The sequence below is a fragment of the Manacus candei genome, unplaced genomic scaffold (genome assembly GCF_025592945.1).
Source record: "Manacus candei isolate 608988 ecotype Guabito, Panama unplaced genomic scaffold, ASM2559294v1 h1tg000017l, whole genome shotgun sequence".
Classification (NCBI taxonomy): domain Eukaryota; kingdom Metazoa; phylum Chordata; class Aves; order Passeriformes; family Pipridae; genus Manacus; species Manacus candei.
In genome coordinates, this window is record NW_026138065.1 from 16223888 (window position 1) to 16246124 (window position 22237).

Here is a 22237-nt window from a genome sequence, read left to right on the forward strand (position 1 = left end):
CTTTGCCCAGCAGATAAATAATTTCAAGTGTTGTTTTACTGGTTTGGGGGGGACGGAGTTCTGTTTGGGTTGGATTTTTTAAAGACTCCGGAACTACACAATCTTTCGTCTCTAACAACAAGTAGCCCAGAATATGTGAATGGTAAGTATATGCTTCTTCATCTACTAGGCAAGGCGTCGGGTTCTGCATCTGCCCACTTCTGTGTAGTTCTGTGGAAGAAAACCCAGTGAAAATGCTTTACGTGCTTGCATATGTGTGCGTACGGCCATACAGATAGATAGGTAGATAGGCAGCGCTCACGTAATCTGCCCGTGTCTACCTAGCTGGGAGGATTAGTTATCTCTGCATCTATTGAGAATTAACAAGGGCGAGAGATTATGTATCAACGTACAGACAACGGCTATGAATATTAAACCGTACGTACATAGGTAAGACGGATTCTGTCAGCCACTCAGCTGCAAAGCTCGTCTTTAAAGCTGCTCTGTCTTATCCTCCCAAAGCCCTCAGACAGTTTGCTCTGCGTACCTCCACCAGGGAATAAGGAGAAGGCTCGGCCCTGCACGTCCCTGCTTTTCACATCCGAAAATGACAGACATGTCACCGCCGTGCCTGGACTTTGCTGGAAATGGAACGCCTCCCCCCCACACACCTTTTGTTCCAGGCAAAATAAACAATTCAGATGAGCTGGTAAAGGGTGTTATGCCAGAAGGTGAAGGACGGAGAGAGGGCTCACTGTCGCCCCGTCCCCGGGGGCGCGGCTGTCTGCTGGATCCCGGTGGGAAGGGCCCGGGGGTGCCTCAGGGCAGCCACGGTCCTCGCCGCGCCCAGCCCAGAGAGCGGTGGCGGAGGGCAGGGCAGGGCAGAAGGCTGTCAGGCCGGGCCTGCCGCACCTCCAGGTGCAGGGAAGGGGCCGGGGTTCCAGCCGGGGGGCAGCAGCGGCAGACGGGGTCTGAGAGGCGGAAGAAGGGTAGCTGTGCGACCGAGGAGGCCGGGACGCGGGGCCGGAGCCGGGGCAGGGGTCGGGGAGGCGCACGGCGAGGTCTCTCCGCCGTGCAGGACTGTATTTTGCGGCAGAAACTCTCTTGAGCGCAGACAATGGAGCGGGATGTTTACTGCGGGCGGGAAGACAATTAGCAATTCATCGGGAGAGATGTGTCACCCAAATGTCACGGGGAAGCTAACATGACATCTGTTTTAATGGTTCCGTGCTAATAAACTCCTCTCGAAGGGCGGCTTTGTGGGGACGTCAAAGATTATTTACAGAATGAGTCAGTTTCCAAACGGGCTGAGGCGCCGTCGGTGCCGGCGGGAGCGCGGCGCGGCGGGGATACGGCGCCCGGGACGCCGGGGAGGGAAGAACCCACCGGGAATGGGGGCACCTGCGGGCAGCGCTCCGGCACGGCTCGGCTCGGCTCGGCACGGCTCCGGCAGGGCCCGCCTGTCTGGAGGCGGTCCGAGCGGGGCGCTCCCCGAGCCCAGCCTGGCCCGGAGCCCCGGCCCCGCGCAGCCCCGGCGGTGCCCGGCCGAGGGGAGGCGGCAGCCACAGGAGGGTGTCATTCCTTCCTTCCTCTCCCCTTCATGGCTGGCTGTGCCGGGCGGGAGCGGGGCCGGTGCTCCGCAGGGTACCAGCCAGTGCCCCCGAGGGAATGAACGTCCACCTCCGGGGCTTGCCTTCTGGCTTAGCTCTGCCCGGAGGATAGGGGAGTCCCAGTCCCGGGAGAAACCGCGCGGTGCGGAGAGCCTCGGAGCAGCAGGGAGAGGGCTCTCCGTCCTGGGGCCTCAGTCGCGGGGCACGGAGTGGCCCGACCTATGAGATGGAAGTTCCTCGACACTGGGAAGCAGCGAGGCCCCAAAAGAGCGGCCGGATTTTCACCGAGTGTCACATCCTGCGTTATTGAACAAGACACGCTGCAGTAAAACACATGAGTAGACAAACTGAGAGAATCCATTTAGAAGTTAACACAGTCTGACTCTCTCACAAGCACACAGTGGGGGGAGACAATTTAATTTCCCTCAAATCCATCCGAAGATTTTTATGTTTAGATTGTTGTTTAGATGATATAAAAGGGTTCTTTAAAACACGAGAGGGGGAAAACCTATCGAGTCTCTGGTCATTGGTTTGTGTTCCTGTGCCTCCTATAGTTTTGTGTTCTGTAAGGCCAGACTAGGGAGGGTGTGTGTGGAAAATACGCAACTGTCCTTGCAAACACGTATGTGTATAAAGAGAAAATGTGCTTCTGTCTCTCTCTGTATACACATATATGTGGATCTCAACTGCAGAGAGAGTGGATACTGCACCTTTTTAAGACAGGTAGAGCAAGCCAATCCGAAAGTCTTTACTCAGGCAAACCCAACACTGAACGTAATAGCAGGTTATTGCAAACCTGTCCTCGTTACTTATTAGTCGTCCAGATCAAACAGATTAATGGATAGTGAGAATGAAAATAGGCTGAGAACCCTCCGTCGTCCTTTCAAGGGCAACAAAAACTCGGTACAGACAGTGGGTTTGAATGCAACAGCATGCTCCATAACCTGGAGAGGGAAAGGAGGTGGGCCAGGAAGTAGATGGGTAAGAGGAAAATTGCCATTGTCAGGAAAACTAAATGCAATTTTATGTGGTCCACACCTGAGATGAGTAAATAAGCCATAGATCTACTTTGCCTCCTTCTGTCTCTAAGGCCGCTGTAATCTCAAAGAAACGCTAGGGCAGGCGGGCGCCAGTCCCGCACGTGTGGGATGACCCAGGGGACAGAGCTGTGGGAGCAGGGGCTCATCCGGACGGGGACCCCGGTGTCCCACTTCCCCCACTCCCACCGGGGTAATTCTCTCGCAGACCTGAACACATCCTCACAGTTTAATAGAAACCTCGTGACGCAGATCTGCTTCCTCGAGCTTCGACGGGAGCGTCGCTGTCTTCCGGGCCTCCGGATGAAACGCACCAGCAGCCTCCCGGGACGTGGACCCCGGAGGACCGAAGGGGTGAGAGAGAGTGTGGACACCGAAATTGTTCCTACTTGTCCTTTACTGACAGGCTGTTTGTACCCATCTACCCGCACACGCCAATTCTGTGTAGCTGTCCCTCGTGTGTGCATCTGTGCCACCGACTTTTGGGAGAGCGGGGAAGAGCCCCCCTCTCCTCTCTCCGCTTAAGCCCTCGCTGTTGCGCTTCCCCCCCTGCGCGGAGTGCCGGGCAAAGGCTGCCGGCTGCGGCCCAGGGGGACAACGGGGCAGCCCCTGTAAGGCGGGAGCTGCGGGGAACGAGCCCCGGGGCGCGGCGAGAGGCGGGGGGAGGCCCTGCTTTGCACAGCCTCCCCGGCGGCAGAACCTCTGGGAGTAGGGGGAAGCAGGGGAGGGATCCCGCTCTCCATCCCAGCTATTTTCAGAGCTTGGGAGGCCAGTAAACAAAACCGTCTTCCTATCTCCTCGCGCAGATAAGGCAAGAAGTGGCTTTCTTTAATAATATGATTGAAATGTTAGGTGTATGATGCCTCCTCGTTAGTAATATTGGCTTTGCATGCAGAGCACAATCCCATCCCTCTAGACTGCTTAGCCAAAACAGAGCGTAAACTCTGTAATTAGTAATGTGTTCCATCATTAAAGAGCCCTGCTGAGAATTTCTATTTAATAATGGTCTTAAATTAGTTATGATGGTAAATACTCATCTGGAAATTCAACATCTAAAACCATCTACAATCTGGAAATGCTCCAGTGTTGCCGTAATCTCCTGTAACACAGAAATGACTATCACATTCAACCATCGCATTAGAAATTCGCCGTACCGCTTGGTCCACTAGTATACAGTATGGATGTGTTAATTAGGTTAACCCATAGACTGTCTGCTTCACAAATATTTAGAAATAAACAATGAAAGCTCCTTTTTAATACGATACAGCCAGGGAAGAGAGGAGGAGGGGTGGATTTGACTTGCAGTTGGAAAGTCTTTTGTTTTCAGATAAGGTGGAACTGCAACGTCAGGCCTAAGAGTTGACCAACACACACCCACGGATACACACTCACGGGCACGCACCCACTCCCACGCGCACACACCACCTCGGCTGTGCTCAGGAGCTCCCCGTGACAGGCAGCAGCAGCACCCACGGCTCCTCCTGCAGAATGTGGCTTTTATCATTCACCTCCCGGCTCAGGCAGATCAATTCATACCACACCCTTTCTGTTTGGCTTTATTATTATTATTATTATTTTTCCATTTTAGAAAACAACTCGCTCCTTATCCGCCATGTGCCTTATACAGCAGGGCTTGGCTCCAGTAGTTTTCCCGGAGAGCTCTAAAAGCGTTCAAGGAGGCACACGGAAGAGGTAGCAAAAGAGTAAATAAATAAATAAATCTGGCTTCTTCCCAGATGCAAGTGGAATAAAAGTTTCACAGGCAGACTGTGATGCAGGTATAAATAAGTCATTCAGGTACACTTATCCCCACTGGGGATATAAAGGAAAGTTATTTGCAATAACAATAGAAAATCAGTAACTGAGATAGTTGGGGGTTATAGTAGGAGTGAAGGGAGGCGAATGAAGAATATTTCTGTATTTACCTAGACATCTAAACGTTTATCCTTTCTAGCACTAACCTTTCATGTTTAATGAATGAATCTGCATTGCAGGTTTTTTTTTTCCACTCCATGTGCCGGCTAGTTTTAAATCTGCAAGCACCACAAAGAGGCCGTGATCCCATCTGCCTATGATTCCAAATTAAAGTTCAAACGGATGGCTTACACACTGCTGATCCTGTATCATAGCCTCTCGCGACCCTTCAATTACTATTTAATAGAATTACAGTGTAAAATCCCAATAGTCTTAAAGAATGTTTTATCACAGACTGAAGAGAAAGAATATACAGACACCTCCAATGTTATTGAACTGTATTACTGACCTATTTAGATACTAAAAGGGAATATTTAGTGTTCTACAAGATATTACAAGAACTACTTTAATCTGAAAACATGCATATGTGTGTACACATATACATGCCTCTCTGTGTGTGGACATTATATACATCAACTCCATCCCATAAGCGAGTGCACACAGCCACACTGTGTGGATGTGTGGGTTCACCCTTGTGCACACACCCACGTGAATACACGCACTCCTCTAGGTCCATCTCCAAACTGGGGTGTTCTGGTAAACAGCAGCACTACTTTATTTTTGCCGGATATTTGTAGAGCGGTTAATCCAGTAGGAAAGCAATTTTTCCTTCACTCATTTAAAAATATGCTTCAATTGACCTTATTATCAAAAAAACTTTCCCTTATGTTGTTTCTATGGGGACAAAAAAAAAAAACAACCAAAAACAACAACAACAAACCCCACCAAACCAAACCCAAAAAAACTCCACAAATATTTGCAGTATAGCTAAAAGTCCCTCTAATAATTAGGACTGCAATTAAGGTCAGTCGCAGTCTGTATTTGGATGTTGTAAATCTTGACTTCTAGTGTAGTTCTTGTCTTTCTTTTCTACCTGTTCGGCAAAGGACCTGTCTGCTGCACAAAGAGATGATTCTGACGCTTCAACTCGCTTAAAGCGAGGTGATTCTAACCACACTTCCAGGTATTTACATCTATGTTTTCTTTATTCGATACTCTTCAGCAGCTTTCTTCTCTTGCAGAATCACGAGGTGCCAAGCCGCTTTGAAGCCTCCTGGTCTGAAAACACCTTACTTTCAAAATAAAAAAGAACAGCGTCGAAAACAAAACCTCGCAGCCGTCCTTCCCCCAGATACGGGAGCACAAATCCCTTTCGTATCATTTAATCACAGCTATAACCCGACAGCCCTTGCCTTTTGTCATTACCATGCTAGAAGAGAACATTTAGCATGATTGTCGGTAATACCCTTAGTGCTTTCTCTTCCCAACACTTTCTTGCACACAGAGAGACGCAGAGACTCCCCCGTCCCTGACTTCTCCATCCCTTGGTCAGTTTACATCTGGATGGTTTGGTTCATTTCTCCCTTTTTTATACACCCTTTAAAAACTTCTGTGTATCTGGGCGCTCTGCAGGGTAGTGATGCGGCTACAGGCCACGGGTGCCCTCTGCATTTTGGATTCGTGTGTGTGTGTGTGTGTGTGTGTGTGTGTGTGTCAGTCTGCACATCCATGTGCGTGTGTGTACTCTAGAAAAAGGCAATGTTTGTCTATCCTCTCCCTACACGCGGAATCCAGGCCAGTGCGATGTGGAGCTCAATAAGAAACTGCATGAATAAACACGAATAGAAAGTTGTGCTCAGCTAACCGAGGAAATCAGAGCAATACTAGGGCACCAACGTCCACATTTCTTTTCACTTCGAGCCGGGGCAGTAACCTCATCTGGGTATGCTAAAAATTAAGGGCAACGGGCAAGCAGATTCAAGTCCCTCGAAAAGGCTGGTGTAATTGATCGGACAGAGAGAGTTGGGGGTCACCGAAGCCCACGCCTGACCGTGGAGGGCCGGCAGCAGCCGCGGTCCAGCAGGCACACAAAGGACCCCCAGCCACGCTAAAGGGCTAGGGCTGGCCCTCGGGCAGCGACTAAGGGGAGGAAGGGAGGGAGGCAGACAGGTGGCTTCGGTGGTCCCCAGTCCTCCCCTCCGGTGAAACCGCAAAGTGGAGTTCGTTGGGGCTGAAGGCAGTGTTATAGCCCCACGGCGAGAGAATGGGCGGTGAGGGGGGTAACTACCGTCTCCAAGCTGCTCCGGAACCAGCTGGTCTCGGCCCGACTTCCGACGGGCGGGGCTGTGCCCCCCCGGCGGTGGGCGAGAGGCCGCGGTGCGGGACTTGGGGAGCGGGGCCGACGGGACCGGCTGCCGCGGAGGCAGCGCGGTGGGCGTCCGGGCTCCGGCCATCTGCCTCCCGTTCTCCGGTTTTCTCTTAAATATTGATCAAACGCACTTCAGCTTCCCAGTAATTTCATCTTAATCAACGGCCGGTCTCGGAGAGGATAACAAACTAGTACTGGAGAGGGGCTGTGGATAATGCCGGGCCAAGGGCAGGAAGGAGGCAACCCTCCAGTTTGGCGGGGCTCGATAGGCCCTATCTTCCCGGGGCAGATGGACTTAGTGGGTGAGAAGGCTTAAATGCAGCTTTTCATAGATTTACACCTCAATCAGCCATTCAGGTTTCTAATGCAAATCCTAAAAAACCATCATTTATCCATTACGAAGCCCGGCTTTGAAACGGCATATCATTAGCTGCACCCTTGGCACCCCGAAACCACGCAAGCACAGGCGTCCCCCAGATGAGTGTATGTCTTCCCCACTCGGCCGCCCCGCACAAAGATCCGCGGGCTCCCGGCAGAGGGAGACACCCTCAGAGAGGCTGAGGCAGCTCCCTCCTTCGGGACTGGGCTGAAGATCCGACCAAAGGAGCAACATTTTGGGGATGGGGGTGACAAATGGCTTGGGAGGAAAGGCCCTGCCCTTAAGCTTAAGCTGTCCTAAAGCTTAAGTCTAGGTACTGGTAGGGCGAGGCTAAGGGCGATCTCTGACATCCCCTAACTGCCACGGCACGACAGGGCGATCTTCTGGAGGGTTAATCAGAGAGAAGAAAAATCCAAACCTATCAGTGTGAGGCTGAGCTGAGGTAGATTACTGCTGCCGGCTTGACGCCTTCTGGCTGCAGCTTCGAGACGCGAAAATGAAGAGAAAGAAAAAAAATATATCCCAAACTTTCATGCCTTCGAATCCTGTCAGGTATTAAATTCCGTTTAAAATACTGCTGGATAAGAACGACATTGCTATCAAGAGGAACAGAAATACTGTGCTTCAAAACAATGTACCGACACAGAAAATCTTCCTACCGAAACCTGGGGGTGACTGGGAGGCCGGAATTTGTTGTTCTAAAGGCCTCTCCACTGCCTCGATGCCAGGGAAGGCGGGGGAGAGAAAAAGCAGCCCGAGCTCTAGGGTGAGACTCGGTAAGGGTGACGGCTACTGGGGAACCTTTTATCCCCTCCGGGGTAATATTTCTCCCCTCTAAAAAACCGCGTGGGGGAGGGGACGAACTAGGTCCATCACACCACCCACGCAGAACACGGGAGCCCTATTGTGTGTCTGCCTCCAAGCAATTCCCGTCCATTTCAGTTCCTATTAACTCCCCACTCGTGTTGGTGGCGGGGCAGTGACACCGCAGGAGGTGTCCGTGGGGAAGACCCCGCCTCGGAGCCGCGCGTTGAGCGAAGCCCATGGGGCAGGGCAGGCGACCCCCGACGCGGCGGGCGCTGCCTCGGGCCATATGTGTCCTTCCCCGCGGTGGCTCCCGCCACACGCGGGGCCGTGTTCCGTGCGTGCTGGCTGCGCGCACACGCACGGCGTGTCCTCAGGAGAACCAAAGGTGTATGAGCGTATTCGCACATCAGCTTATTTCTTAAAACTACCCATTAGTGGCTTGGTCTAAGATCTCACACTCCATGGGGGTTCTCCCAAATCCACAGGTAACCTCTTGCGGCGGAGGGGTAGGGGGTGGGAACCCAGGCACTTCCTTTGGCTTTCAGTAGACCTAGCTTGGACTTCACTAAAGAAGGGGGAGGAGGGAAGAGGGAGAGAGAACTCGGGCAACACAAAGGTAAATCGGAAGTCCAGAATAGTTTGGAAATGGTCAAGAAATTCCAGGCACGTTTCTATCTAAATCCCTGGTAATATTTAAAATTGTGTTTTCAAGTAAAAACAAGTTTAGAATTTACTTCTTGTTAATGCACATATGAATAATCTGCCAAGGGCAAAGAAAAAAAAAAAGAAAAAAAAGAAAAGAAAGAAAGATGCTGAAATACTGCTAGTCATGCAAATAAAGGCTTCTTTCAGCACATTACAATATACTCTGGATTCGAGGGGAGGAGCTGCAGCCCGCTTAGGGCGAGGAGTTTTTGTTTTTGTTTTCATTTAAAGCTACAAAACAAATCCCGAAATGTTTTAACCGCTCTCTGGAGACACTCGGCCCTACAGACAGGCGGTCGGGGGAAACCTTTTAGCTCACAGTGCACAAAAAAATGACCGAGGTGGGGGGAAACGATGGAGTCCGCGGCAGCGGAGGGGACACGGAGGGACACAACCGTGCCCCGCGCAGCCGTCGCTGTCGCAGCACTGTGTCCCCGTTGCCGCCCGCAGCCTCCTCACAGGGTCCCTTCGTCCCTGCCAAAATCCCTCCAGGGTGTCCCGCCGAGCCGGGAAAGGCGGGGACCGGCGGGGCGTAGGGGTCGCGCAGCGCTGCGTGCCCCGTGGGATCGCGGCGGGGCAGAACGCGGAGCGAGGAGCCCACGGGGAAGGCATGATTTCCCGTGGCGGACAGAAACACCAACATCGCTGGATAGATAAGAAAATGGAATACTGTATTTGATTTAGAAAGTTTGTACATATAGATAAACACGCAGTTAAGGAAACAATAGTTTAAGCGTCCTACGTGGAGTTTAAGAAGAGACCCCCCAAAGCTGCTATGAAATACTCAAAATAGCTTTTGCATAAGATAACTACAGTTGCACCCTAAGCTTTTTTTTTTCTTTTTCTTATTTTTTTTCTATCGCTGAGGTCCCTTTTGAAAACCTAGCCCGTCAGATTTTGACAGCTAAGTTTGTGCAAGGAACACCGAGTCAAGGAAAATAAAAAGGAGAGAGAGAGAAAGAGTGGGAGGGAGATAGACAGAGAGAAGGGAGGAAGAAAGAAGAGAGCAAATATCATATACAAGCATTTCTACACATATATTACAAACTGGGAAAATGACCGCATCATTAAGATATACATAATTCATATAAAATTTTGAAATAAAAATAAAAATCTGTTACAGTCATAACTATTCTTTTTCCACATTTATAACCAGTACCCACACAGGCAGTGACAGAAGTGTAGAAAAAAAGGTGCTTACGAATAAAATGATTGTCTGCTGAACAAAAAAACAGAAAATTGCATCTTGGCTGGACCATCACTTGGACTAAAAAAAAAAAAAAAGAAAAAAAAAGAAAAAAAAAAGAAAAAAGAGAGAAAGGGAGAGGAAGAGAGAAAGAGAGAGAAATAGGACCAACAAAAAGGCGATAAACGTTTGTTATTTCCCTCTTCAAGGAGTTCCTTTTAATTTTTTTTTTTTATTTTTTAATTTTGTACAAATTCGATCGGAGTTTGCATTTGTTTGTCTGGTTTCTGTTTGTTTTCCTTTACTATAGAGAATATTTTTTCCCAGATACAAATTTAATCATCATCATCATGCAAGTGGGTGAAATGCGTCCATGGAAAAGCGCAAAGGAGAAATCGTGCTTGTCCTAAAAAGAATACAATTGTCACTTTTGCTTTGTTTTTTTTTCTTTCTTCTTATATATATAATAATTATTATTTCCCTCCCCCCCCCACCCCTCCCGCTGCAGCACCAGCGTTTGTGACTGTTGAAGTTTTAGCTCCATCTCTTGGTGGTGGTGTTGGCTGACGGTGGTGGTGGATTCTCTGATCCCTGTCTGTTTGTTTGCTATTATGTTTGGGTCGGGCTTGGCCTTTTCTTTCCTCCCGGCTGTGTGTGTGCGTGCATGCGTGTATGTGTCCTGATTCTAGGTTGCCTCGGTTTGTTTTGCTCGGGACGGGGAGAGGGTGCTTGGCTGTTTGGATTTGGATTTTTTTTGTTTGTTTGTTTTCCGATATCATACATCACATTCCGAGTCGCTGGAGGTTACCGAGAGGATGGAGGTGCCCGTCTCGGCTCTTTCTGTCAAACTGGAGACGCTGGTGGTCGGGCTGGCCGCCGTGGACGGAGACTCGGCCGAGCTGTGTGTCGGGCAGCCGGGCTCTGCCAGCGACCGCATGCCGCTCTGTCCTATCGCCTGGTGCTGGAGCCTGCATCGCGCCGGGAGACAAAACAACAGCACAGCTCCGCTCAGACACCAGCAGCCGCCGAGGGGACGGCACCCGCCCGCCCCAGCGCCCGCCCGCCCGGGGATGGGCCCGGCCCGAAGCGGAAGGGAGTGGACCCCTCGGCTGCAGTGCTGCGAACCCTGGCCCGGCCCGGCCCGGCCGCTTTCCCTCAGCGCCCCGCGGAGCCCGGAGCGGTGGCGGGATGCAGGACCAAGCCTCTCGCCCGGGCCGCGCTGCCCTCGCTGCCGGGTCAGGCCGCCTCGGGGGGCACAGCACCCAGCGTAGGCACAGCTAGAGGGGCCACGGACGGAAAGAGGATGGGGAACGGCGGGAGAAGCAGTTCCTGTCCCCAGGTTTGGAAAACACGAGCATCGCCTTCTCTTTCCCCGGACTGCCAATCATTCCTCCCCGCAACACTGCAGGCCTAGGAGAAACCGTGTGTGGGTGAGCTCCTTAACACTTGGCCACCGCCATAAGCTGCAAGGAGCATTCTGTAGTGGGCAATAATCGTATTGGATCCCCATTTTGTGCTCTGGACAATATCTGCCTAAATATTCCCCAGTGCACAAACACTCTGGGGTCTGAGGCAGGGCTGGAGGGAGGTCCTGTCCCAGGGACGTGGCGCTATGGGTAAAATAAAAGAAGGAGACTGTGGAAAACAGTGCTTCTCTCCGTTCAAAATTTTAGTCCTTTTTTCATCTGAAAGCCAAAATCACCTTTAAAGTGCTGGTCCTTTCACCGTCAACGCTTAAGGAAATATTGCCTTTAAACATTTCTTTAAGAGGCAATACATAATTTTTAGGTTCCCTAGCGCGTTGCGAATATTCCTCTGGGCCCGCTTATTCCGCTTGAAACCCGAAAAAAGCCTGATTCAGGGACAAGAGCTAAAAGTCCTGGGTTGAGCAGCCGGCCTCAAACCGGCTAGCTAGCACCTAGCATTGCAAATGTGAATTAAAATACACTCTTCGCTCAAATGCTTCCCACAGGGGAATTTTCTATTTAACTGCCTGCAAAGAGCAGAAAAAAAATTATAGCCGATTTATTCTACATTTCTCATTATTTTAAGTTGTCTAATTTCAGAGTCTTTGATTTTTTTCTCCCATTTACAAGTCCTGATGCATTCATTTGCTGTCAAAAGCGTTGAGTCAACAAAAGCATCCATAGGCAACTTCTGTTTATTTACAGTCCTAAGCTGATCTGTTTTCCATTTAATGGAAATTAAATAGCGAGGCACTTTTAGGTTGCATTTTTCCTACAGACTTGTGAATCAATAGCACCAGTGCTATAATTAGGAGGAATTTAAGAGACAGCATTTACAAGAACAAGAAGTTTTGTTTACACGCTTACAGTGGTAGCCAAACTTAAATTAAAATAAAACCAATGAGTCAAGCTGGATTAAGGGTTCATTTTCATTTGCAAAATAAGTTTTACGGAGACTGACAAGAAAGAAAGAAAAAAGAAAGAAGGAAAGAAAGAAAGAAGGGTGCCCCGCTTTTATCATGGCAAAGCAGTGGGGAAAAAAAAAAAAAAAGACACCGAGAGACACGCAAATAAATCCAAGCATAAATGCACAGGAAACACACGACCAGGAGGCCAGGTCGCCATGTGGTGTAAACATGGGAATGGAGACGGTGGGGAAAAAAGATTCTCGGTCTCTTAAATATTTTTTCCCTTTTTCTCCAAGAACCAAAGAGCTCTGAGGTATGCGTGTGCGTGTGCTGGTCCCGCCGCGCATGCAGAGCAGCACGAACAATTGGAGCGGAGCCGCTGGCTCTGCCGAAACACACTCTGAACCGCACCGCCTGCCTCGGCCCTTCGCCGGGGGAACTGCGCCAGAGCTCGGCCAGCAGCAGATCCCGGCAAGCCGAAAGCCAAACTGGAGCCCACCGACCCGGGGCCCTGGGGTTTCCCGTCCCCCGCGACAGCTGCCGCTGCGGGGATGGAGGCCGGGAAAGCCGGGCGCTGCCCCCGCCGCAGCCGATGCGCCCCGCGCACATCCGCACACACACGCGCGGACGGAGCTACCCGCGCCTGCCCTGTCCGCACCCCGGGAGCCTGTGGGGAGCTGGGGCACTGCTCGAGGCACGTCAGGCAACTTTGAGCCTCGCCTGTCCTCGTCGCATCCCTGCAGTTGCCTAGAGGAGACATACTCGCCCGGCGGGGGGACCGATTTCTCCCGGTGGCGGTGACGGAAAAGAAGAGGAGGGAGAAAGGGGAGGCAGAGGCGCGCTGCCGCCCAGGCGGCTGCCGAGCCGCGGACTGAGGCCGTCCGCCCGCGGGGTCCTGCCGCCCACCTCGCCTCCCGCCCCGAAGCTTGGCACCGCAGCCCCACTGACCTGTTTTTAGCCGCTGCTGCTCTGTCTCTTTGCCTTCGGTTTTTGAACCAGTTGCCTACTTGCGTGGGGGTGAGCCCCGTGGCCTGAGCCAGTTCCCTTTTCTTGCTGGGGTTGGGGTAAGGGTCCTGCAGGTACCACTCCCTCAGGAGGCTGCGAGTCCTCTCCTTGAAGCAGTGCGTCTTCTGCTCACCATCCCAAATGGTCCTGGGCAGCGGAAACTTCTTCCTCACCCTGTATTTATCAACCGGCCCCAGCGGGCGACCCCTTAGCTTCTCGGCCTCCTGGTAGTGTGCTTCGAGCCACATGGCCTGCAACTTGCCGTGGGACTCCTTGGTGAATTTGTGGTTCTCCAGGATGTGGTAGAGGTCTCGGAAGTTGCCCGTGTGGAAGGCCACCACCGCCCGGGCGCGGAGGATGGACTCGTGCTTGTTGATGGCCTCGCATGCCCCCGGCGCCACCGGCAGCGACCAGAGGAACCTCCCCAGCCTCTCTATGTCTCCAGTCTCCTCCAGCGTCTCGCAGACACTGGCCACTTGCTCCGGGGAGAAGTTGAGTGTGGGCAGCTGAAACATTGACAACTCTTCGTGGGGTGCCCGGGAGCTGCCGCCTCCACCGCCGCCGGCACCGGGGCTGCAGCCCGAGCCGCTGCCGCTGCCGCCGCCGCTGGCGAGAAGGAGGGAGCGGTGGTGCGGATCGGCGGCGAAGTTTGGCAAGAAGAAATGGGTGGGATAAAGCTCTAGCGGGGACCTGAACACCATGGGATGACCGGGGAGAGGGGGAGATAAATCAAGGAGAAAAGAAAGAAAGGGAGGAAGAAGGGAGGAAAGGGCACACGCACCGCGCACGCATCCACACCCGCACACGCACACACAGCCACATAGAGGCACGGGGGCACACACACTCACACGCACACGCGGGCACACGCACACGCGCGCACACACCCCCCCCACACGCACACACACTCACACACACCCGGCCCCGCGCCGCCGCCGAGTCAGGATTCAGTGATTCAACAGCGATCGCCCTAATGACAACAGCCTCATAATATCTCCCCTAAATCCACAGTGAGTGCAGCGCTGAAACATTTTGTTTCGCTTTTCTATTGGTCTTCTGAGTGTCGTTGTGGCGTTGCCATGGCAGCCGCTGCCAATCACTGTCAGCCCTGCCAATCATTACGGAGTACGTAAGGAAGGTTTTTACCACTTCGCCCAAATGCACGGGGGGGAGGCAAGCGGGGCGGTTGGTGGAAAAGCCCGGTTTGTTGTTTGGATTTTTTTTTTTCCTCCTTAATCTTTGCAACTCCTAATCTCAGCACTTCCCCTTCTCCCTGTCTCTTCCCCCTCCCTCTCCACACCCCTCCTAAATAAGGGATCAAATAATGCGAAAAGCAGTGTGCACATATTTGTTGAATGGGATGAGCAATTAGAGGGTGGAATATTATTGTGATCTTAACGAGCCTCGTTAAAGCTAAAGGAGATATGGGGGAAAAGTAAATGGGCCAGGCTGGGATACACGTTCGGATAAAGGGCTCCTAACTGAGACAATTTACACATGATTTGCACGTAGTTTCACTTCATTCTGCCTATCTGAGCACTAATAGTGCCGGGGAAGAAAAGAAAGATGAGATCATTAGACCCATCCTCATGCCGGTGACCCTCCCAGAAGCAGGCACATACAGTACAAGCTGGGTTTAGCTCTGGTTCACCGAAGAGTCTCTCCTCCCCTCTTCTCTCCCTGCCCCTCTCCGCGAAAGGAAGGATCCGCTGGCCGCGGAGTTCCGCGGCTGCTCCGCCGGGAGCCGCCCAGGGCGCCCAGCCCGGGCCCGCTCCGGCCGCTCGGCTCCGCGCCCGACCCCGGCGGCGCCCCGCTCGCTGCCTCCCTGTCCCACTCCTCGCTTCCCCGCCCTCCCACTCCTTCTCGTCTTCGCTTTCGTTCTCCTTTCTCTTCCCTCTCTCCACTTTGTTTTATTTCCATTCTGCCTCTCCTCCTCCCACTCACCTCACCTCCTCTCGCCCCTTCCTTTCTCCGGAGCCCGGCGACCTTGCGAGGCTGCTGCTCACCCCCAAACCCGTCGGGGCTTGACACAGGAGCTCTCTTTTTCCCCGCAATTTCTACCCCGAACTTGAAGGGCTCTTGTGCGGGCACGAGGAAAGAGAGGAGAGCAAAAGCGGGTTTGAGCCCAGATTTTTTTTTTTTTTTTAATTGAGAGTAGGAAAATCTCCGTGTTGGTGGTGGTTTGAGTCCATCCCTCAGTAAGACATAGCTGGATCGCTAGACCTTGCTACCATGCAACTATATTTATTATTAGGTGTGTTGCTTTTAAGAAGATTTAATCAGCATCTTGAGCTGGTAACTCTTTTGTTTGGTTTCTGTAGCTATGGAAGTGTGATTTACAGAGATTTGTACGGGTCATGGACATCTTTCCAGACTTACTGTGTATATTTAGACAGGACTTTGCTTGGTGTTAAAAAGTGTATATTTTGAATAGGTTCACACACAGTAGCAAACAATACCGACATTGTAAAGGCATGTACAACGAGTATTGAAACGCAGCATCCAGACTTCAACTAATCTGCCCTCAATAAAGCTGAAATAATTATCCTAAGCCGCCTTTCTAGAAGAAAAATCATTGAGGAATTCAAAACTTTTTTAAAGATCTTTTCTGCATTCCGATGGAGATCGAGGGGTGAGGCTTGGAGCCCAAACTACTTTCAGACATCAATGGAGGGAAGGAGGGGGGGAAGTGAGATATTACAATTAAAATGTGAAAACATAGCGTGACTTGCCCTATCCGAAGGATAATAATAATACTGCTATGGGTGGTAGAAGTTCTTTTGCTGCGCTCCAAACTGGTTGTGATCCTTTCACAGCGCACTCCTCGTGAAATAATTCCAAGTGGCAGATGAATAGGTCCAGTTGGAAGAGCTGCTGGACTGGAAGAAGCTCGCTGTATTACACATTCATCTGATTTCCACTAAACTGTCATCGGTGTGCTACATGGCTTCATAGTCCTAATGGAAATAACTCGCCCTCTTAATTTTTAGTGATCTGGTTAAGCACTTCTGTTAACAGACTTGGGAAAAACTTCTTTTTACCCTCCCACCTTCCCTGGCTCATATTTCCAGTTGTACAGCTAAGAAGGGAAAGAGACTTCTCAGCCCCTCTACAAATCGACTTGGAGGTATTAATTGGACAACAATATGTTTAGCCAAAGATTTTAATACACACACACACACACAATCTTTTTCTTTGTAATCCTTTCCTTTTATGTAAAGGATTACAGAGGGGAGAGTGGGGGGAATTCCTGCGGGAGTTTCTTAATATTTGATTCCATTTTTCTTCAAGCTGCAAATTAAACCCCCTTAAAATGTATTTCCAGAAAAGCATCCAAACTGCCTCTGTTTTTTTCTTTTTTTAATCTCACGGACTATCATACACTGGTCATTCGCCTATAGGTTGCGACCCCTCTATGAAGATTCCTGATGAATCTCTCAAAGCTTCTATATATATTTTCTTTCTTTCTTTTTCTTTCTTTCTCTCTCTTTCTTTCTTCTTCTTTCTTTCTTTCTCTCTTTCTTTCTTTTCTTTCTTTCTCTCTCTCTTTCTTTCTTTCCTTCTTTCCCTCTTTCTCTCTTCCTCCCCCTCTTTCCCCCCTTTTTTCCTTTTTTTTTTCTTTTCTTCCCTCAGACATATGAAACATGTAACAACTGTATTTCTGGTGAAAATATTTCTTCCAAAATATCCTTTTGTAGGGTATTTCAATGCTTCTACGCCATGCACTGGCAGGTTTAAAACCAACCAAACCCACAACCTTGCCTATTAGCTAATATCAAGGTCTTCCTGAAACCCACTCTCCTCTCTGCGCCGCGAAAGTCCAGCGCATGAGCTCTGCTAGCCAGAAGCTTTTGCAAGGACGGAGTCAGCATCCTAAAATGTTTCCGCCGGCTCCCGCGGCTCGAAGACGGGGGTCATCGAGGCGCGGTCGTCGTCAGCCAGACCTCGAGGAGCGGATCCTGCGCTTGCCCAGCCCGGCCGGGGATTCAGCGCTCCCCTAAGCCTGTTAGGGACACACTCTCATGTCCTGAAATGTGCAAGCAGATAATTGTTGGCGCTCCAGCTTTGTGTGAGGAGGCCAGGGTGTAAATGGCTTTTAATGACTGCAGCTGCTGGCTGCAAACTGTCAATGGGATCGGCTAATGCCGAGCCGGGACCCGCCGGGCGGGCGCAGCCGCCGATCCCCGCGGGCGCGGAGCGGAGTGGAGCGGCGCGCGCAGCGGGGCGTCCCGCCGGGCGCGGAGCCGGGAGCGGAGCCGGGAGCGGGCGGCGGCGGCAGCGGGAGCGGCAGCGGGAAAACGGCGGCAGAGGCGGCGGACGGGGCAGGGCAGAGCAGAGCAGAGCAGAGGCTGCCCTCTCGGCTGGGGAAATCCTTTCCGGATCCTGTAAGTTTGTTACGGGCAGGCGGAGGTCCCGCGGGGGATCGCCCAGGGGGTGCGCGGCCTCGGTCCCCCCCTCCCCCGGCCATTCCCCACCCCCGCGCTGGGACCCCGGGGTCCCCCTGTGCTGACGATAGCCGCCTTCTCCAGGCCGGGGAACCTGCCGTCCGTTTCCAGTCAATCTTACTTGGTCCCACATGATTCATTGTTTCAGCTGCTAGAATGACATGTGGCTCTGCAGGGCAGAGGAGCAGCTCCCCCCCAGTTCCCTCTACCTCCCCCTGAACAAACCCGGGCAAACCAGTGGTTTCTTATGGAGGGAGCCCTACGAAGTTGTGAGCGTCTGTGTGTGTCGGGCTGCCAACCTGGAGGACTTTTCTGGGGAGAGGAAGGGAAGCAGAGAGAGAGGCTCTTTTATTTCACTGCTTGTTTTGATGGTCGCTCCCAAGAGGCTGCGATTTTCTGCTGCCTAGTTAGTGCCCCTTAATCCTGACTCGGGAGTGACTCAATCGACGCTTGCAAGCGCTGATTATTTTTTTTATCGGGGGAGGCAGGGGTTCAGACGGGGCTGGGGCGTAGCGGTCGAGGTACCGGCGAGAGGAAAATACAGCACTGCGGCCGCGGCGAGGGGGAAGGCGAGGGGGGGGGAGAAGGGGAGAGCCTGGGGCAGGTAAAAGAGAACCCATCGTGTTGGTCTTATTAGGCTTTTTGATATTGTTATTATTATTATAACGATTTAATTCAATTTTTGTCAGTCTTCAGGGGCAAGCGCTGACTAATTTTCACTGATGCCATCTTTACAAACACATCTATCTTCCCCCTTCCTTCCCTCTTTCTTTCTTCTTCTCTCTCTTCAGTTACGATTTTCCGGGATAAATGAATGAGCATTTGATGGGTGTGTAAGATGTGGCCCATCCGGCTGCCGTAACAGAGCCCTGTGAATGCGGTGCGTGCTGTACCGGTCGTGATAAGAAACAAGTGGGCAAGTGATATTTTTTAGCAGTTTGGATTGGCTTAAAAAGACGAGAGGGTATTTCATCAGTGGTCCAAAATAGTGCTCCAGCTTCCAAGTTAAACTTTTGGGGACCCCTCCTTTACTTAATTTTGCATAAGCACAGAGGCTGGAGGAGGAAAACGTGAGATACTTGTTATTATTATTACAATAATTATTATTATTTAAAAAAGGGAGAAAAGGAATGCATCTCGCCTCTGCGGCGAGATGCCCGCTTGGGAAGCAGTGAACTTTCCGGAGGAGGTGAGGGAGCCACAGCAGCCTCCCGGCTGAGCTGGGCTGCTTCCCCCCATCCCTCCGGATTTGCCGGCAGCTCCCACCAGTCGAAAGTTACCTGCTCCTCAGCAGCAGCAGCCGTACAGTCGCTTGCTCCTGAATTAAACACAACTCTTAATGATGTAGCATTATCAACAAGGGACACTTGATTGACTGATCTAGGTATGATATATGTGCTGGGCGTCTAAATTAAATATTAAGTGAAATACTTAGCTCTAATTAGAAATCGTAACCTAGCAATGAAAACTTGAAGAAACAATTTGCGGGGGGAGGAGGGGACAGCCTTTAAACGCGGCAGCGAGGAAAGTAGCAGTGATGTGTACAGAGTCTGACATATTAGCAACAAGCAGCAACTTTGAAATGATTGACGTATCATTAAAGCCATCAGGCTGATTTTAATAATTCTTCTTCAAGGAAAAAAAAAGGATAGAAAAGGAGAAAAAAAGCGTGGAACCTCTCAGACAAGTTATTTATTAGGCAGCACATTAAACCCGAGAGAAACAATATTAAACCGGGGGAGAGCGAGGGAAGGCGGGTGGAAGTCTGTTGACGAATTTAACAAATAAACGTCCATAAAGCAGCGACCGTCCAGCTCGGTGCTTCTTCGTGAGATGGAGATGTCAGAGCTAGATGCTTTCTCCCCCGAGTGTGCCTTCTCAAGGTAAACATGCACACAGTTGCTTCAACTTTCTACTTTAGTACAAAGTTCCTGGTGCGACAGAAAATTTGAATATTTTATCAGTCTCTTGTAGTGACCCTCATTAGGTGGGCATCCTGCTAAGGCCTTGGCGTTACAAGAAAGCTGCCCAATCAGAGCATTTGCACGCCTTGTTAGCGATGGTTAATGAAGCTTCCCCATGCACTCAAAGAAAGGCCCCCTCGATGTAGATTTACCTTATGTCAACTCGTTACTTCTAATGAATCGCATCAAAATTCTTCCCTGAATGGGGCCGAGACGCCCAGACCGGGATCCCCCTCCCCGCCCGGTGGAGCCCACCCCTACCACCGCTGGCACTTCAGCGGAGAGTCCGGGGCCAAGGTGACCAGGCGCAGTTTGGCGGTGGGGAGGGGGAGAAGAGGCCGAGGGAGGGGACGGAATGGAGCGTGCGGCCGGCAGCGGCGGGGGCACTGCGGTCTGCGGGGGGGCCCATCCTGGCCGCGGCTCCCGGCGAGGGCAGTGGCTGCGGAGGCTTCGGTGCTGGCAGGTAGACGTTTGCTCTTCGCCTCTAATTTCCAGGCTCCCCCCACCCCAACCCCCCACCTCCCCGTCCCTCCGGGCTAGCATTTTAAAATCAATTAGTATTTTCAATTCTTAAGGTGAATTATTCAAACAAATGTTTGGGAGACCCTGAGGGAGAATTTGGCCGTGACAAAAGGTTTGATTAGCTTTATTTCCCCCCAAAAGCAACAAAGGCGCAGGGCTGCGAGAACAATCCGCTACATCAGGGCATGTTCAATTAAATGAAAGTCATTAGCTTCGCCGTGAAAGCACTACCTTTAAAATCAGATGGGGCGGGCAGGAAGGGGGGGGTTTACTCTGATAATTGTGGCAGGAGGATTTAACACTCCCCTTCCCCCTATACACACAAAGCCCTCCAAAAAGAAGAAGAAGGGGGAGCTGGGGGGGAAGAGAGAACGAGGACTCAAACCCAACACTTCACCCTTTGGAAATTTGTGCTCAGTCTAAACAATAGGAAGCCCATAATGCAGATTATAACACTCACTGACTCGAATCCATTATCTGCCCTCCACACTGTCTATATATTGATTTCCATATACTTTCTATTGCTCTCAATGACTGAGCAAAGCTCCAGTTAAGAGTCCGCGACACACAGGAGCGCTGCTTGAACTACATCTCACCAGTACAAGCCGGAGCCGGTTGTAAACACGAAATGCTCCCACTTTAGCGGTGTAGCTGTGAACAAGCACACGACCACCCCACACAACCCCCAAAGAAGCGGGTGGTCGGGCAGACACGGGGCGCTGCCCCGGGGGCCCTCTCCCGCCACAGGGAACACGCGGATCCCCCCGCGGAGCCGCGTCTAGGTGCGCACTCCGAGTCCGCTAGAGAAGTCCCGGGGTCGGTGCCCGGTGCGCCTCTGTCCCGAGAGCTCTGTCCGAGAGCGTCGGAGCCGCCTGCGGGGAAAGGGGGTCTGGGTCCTCGCGCCCCTCGGGGCACGGAGCCGGCGCAGCCGGGCTAGCAAAGCCAGGGAGCTCAGCTCCCTGCCCGTGGCCCTCTGCCAGCATCCCCTCTCCCCAAGCCCTGAGCTCTTAACGAGGGATGACGGTCGTTTCTTTAACTCTGACACCCAACAGAGCAGAACTTTTCCCAGGCAGGATCCTCCGGACGGTAAGTTTGATATTTAGATTAAGATCACTTCCTCAGGGGCTCCTGTAGCGTGAGTTCGAGTGTGAGGAAGAAGAGGGGAGGGAGCAAGCTCAGCCGAAAGTGGCCATAAAAGAGAGAGAAGAAACCACCAAGAGCACGACCTGGTTTTTTTTCGGAAGTGCTCTTAAAGGGAGGTGGGGTGGGAGCGAGAGGCCGCTGGGGCTGAGACCGAGAGCTCAGCCGAGCTGCCCCTGCCTCTTTGCAACCTTCCTCTGCGGGGCGTCGTTCCACACGGAGGGGAAGAAGGTATCGAGAGGGTTAAAGTGCCGGGCGAAAAGTAGAAATTTAGAAGTGAATGTGTGTTGGGGGGAGGGGGAGTAAAGCGATAATTCTGCTGCTATAAAGACCCCAAATAATCCACTCGGAACATGTATAGATGAGAGAGATCCCGGACAGCGTCTTAAATGGTCACATCTCCCCCGCCTTTCCCCCCCTTTACTTTAATGAAGATTGTTAATTTGCTTCAGGGCAGTGCGCTGGGTTGATAAGTCCTCCCCAGCTAATATGTTAAAGTTTAAATACCAGCAGGTGCAAATTCATTCTACTTAAGGCTATAAAAATAATAGCCGAAATTCAGGAGCACAAGAAGTCAGCCTTTGTATTGTGATTTATAAAAGGGAAATTGCGCTATACATAGCCAACTATTTACAAAAAAAAAAAAAAAAAAAAAAAAAAGAAAAACCCAACCCCCAAAGCCTTGAAAGTGCTAAATTCTTCTTAATGATGCCGAAGGTGAAGTTGTTTCATATTGGACAAAATGGGAATTATTCTTTGTCATGTAAATCACCCTTCACTTGACCTCAGGTTAGAGGATAATGTTCATTCTTGGTTCACACTAAAACTTATTTAAATTGGAGAGCTGAAGAATCATTTCACCAAATCCGCGTAATAACTTGAAGAGGACTTAGGGATCTTCATTCAAAAAAAAACCCCAAAAAACCCCAAACCACCAAAAAACCAACACCCATGGATTAGGAAC

General features: G+C 51.3%; 1 protein-coding gene across 1 annotated transcript; it reads right to left on the reverse strand.

Moving 5' to 3' along the window:
• Positions 1-10336: 10336 nt before the first annotated feature.
• Positions 10337-14305, reverse strand: SIX3 (SIX homeobox 3). The gene is made up of 2 exons (XM_051783766.1): positions 13149-14305; positions 10337-10794 (listed from the first exon to the last, which is right to left on the reverse strand). The coding sequence occupies exons 1-2, from the start codon at positions 13904-13906 to the stop codon at positions 10602-10604; spliced, it is 951 nt and encodes a 316-aa protein (XP_051639726.1). The 5' UTR covers positions 13907-14305; the 3' UTR covers positions 10337-10601.
• Between the last annotated feature and the right edge of the window lie 7932 nt (positions 14306-22237).

Excerpts from the sequence above, each read along its gene's own strand:
- SIX3 (XM_051783766.1), bottom strand. The coding sequence starts at position 13,906 with ATGGTGTTCAGGTCCCCGCTAGAGCTTTATCCCACCCATTTCTTCTTG. Across the intron at positions 10,795-13,148 it reads GCAGCAGCGGCTAAAAACAG|GCTCCAGCACCAGGCGATAG; the intron begins GTCAGTGGGGCT and ends GGCGCGATGCAG.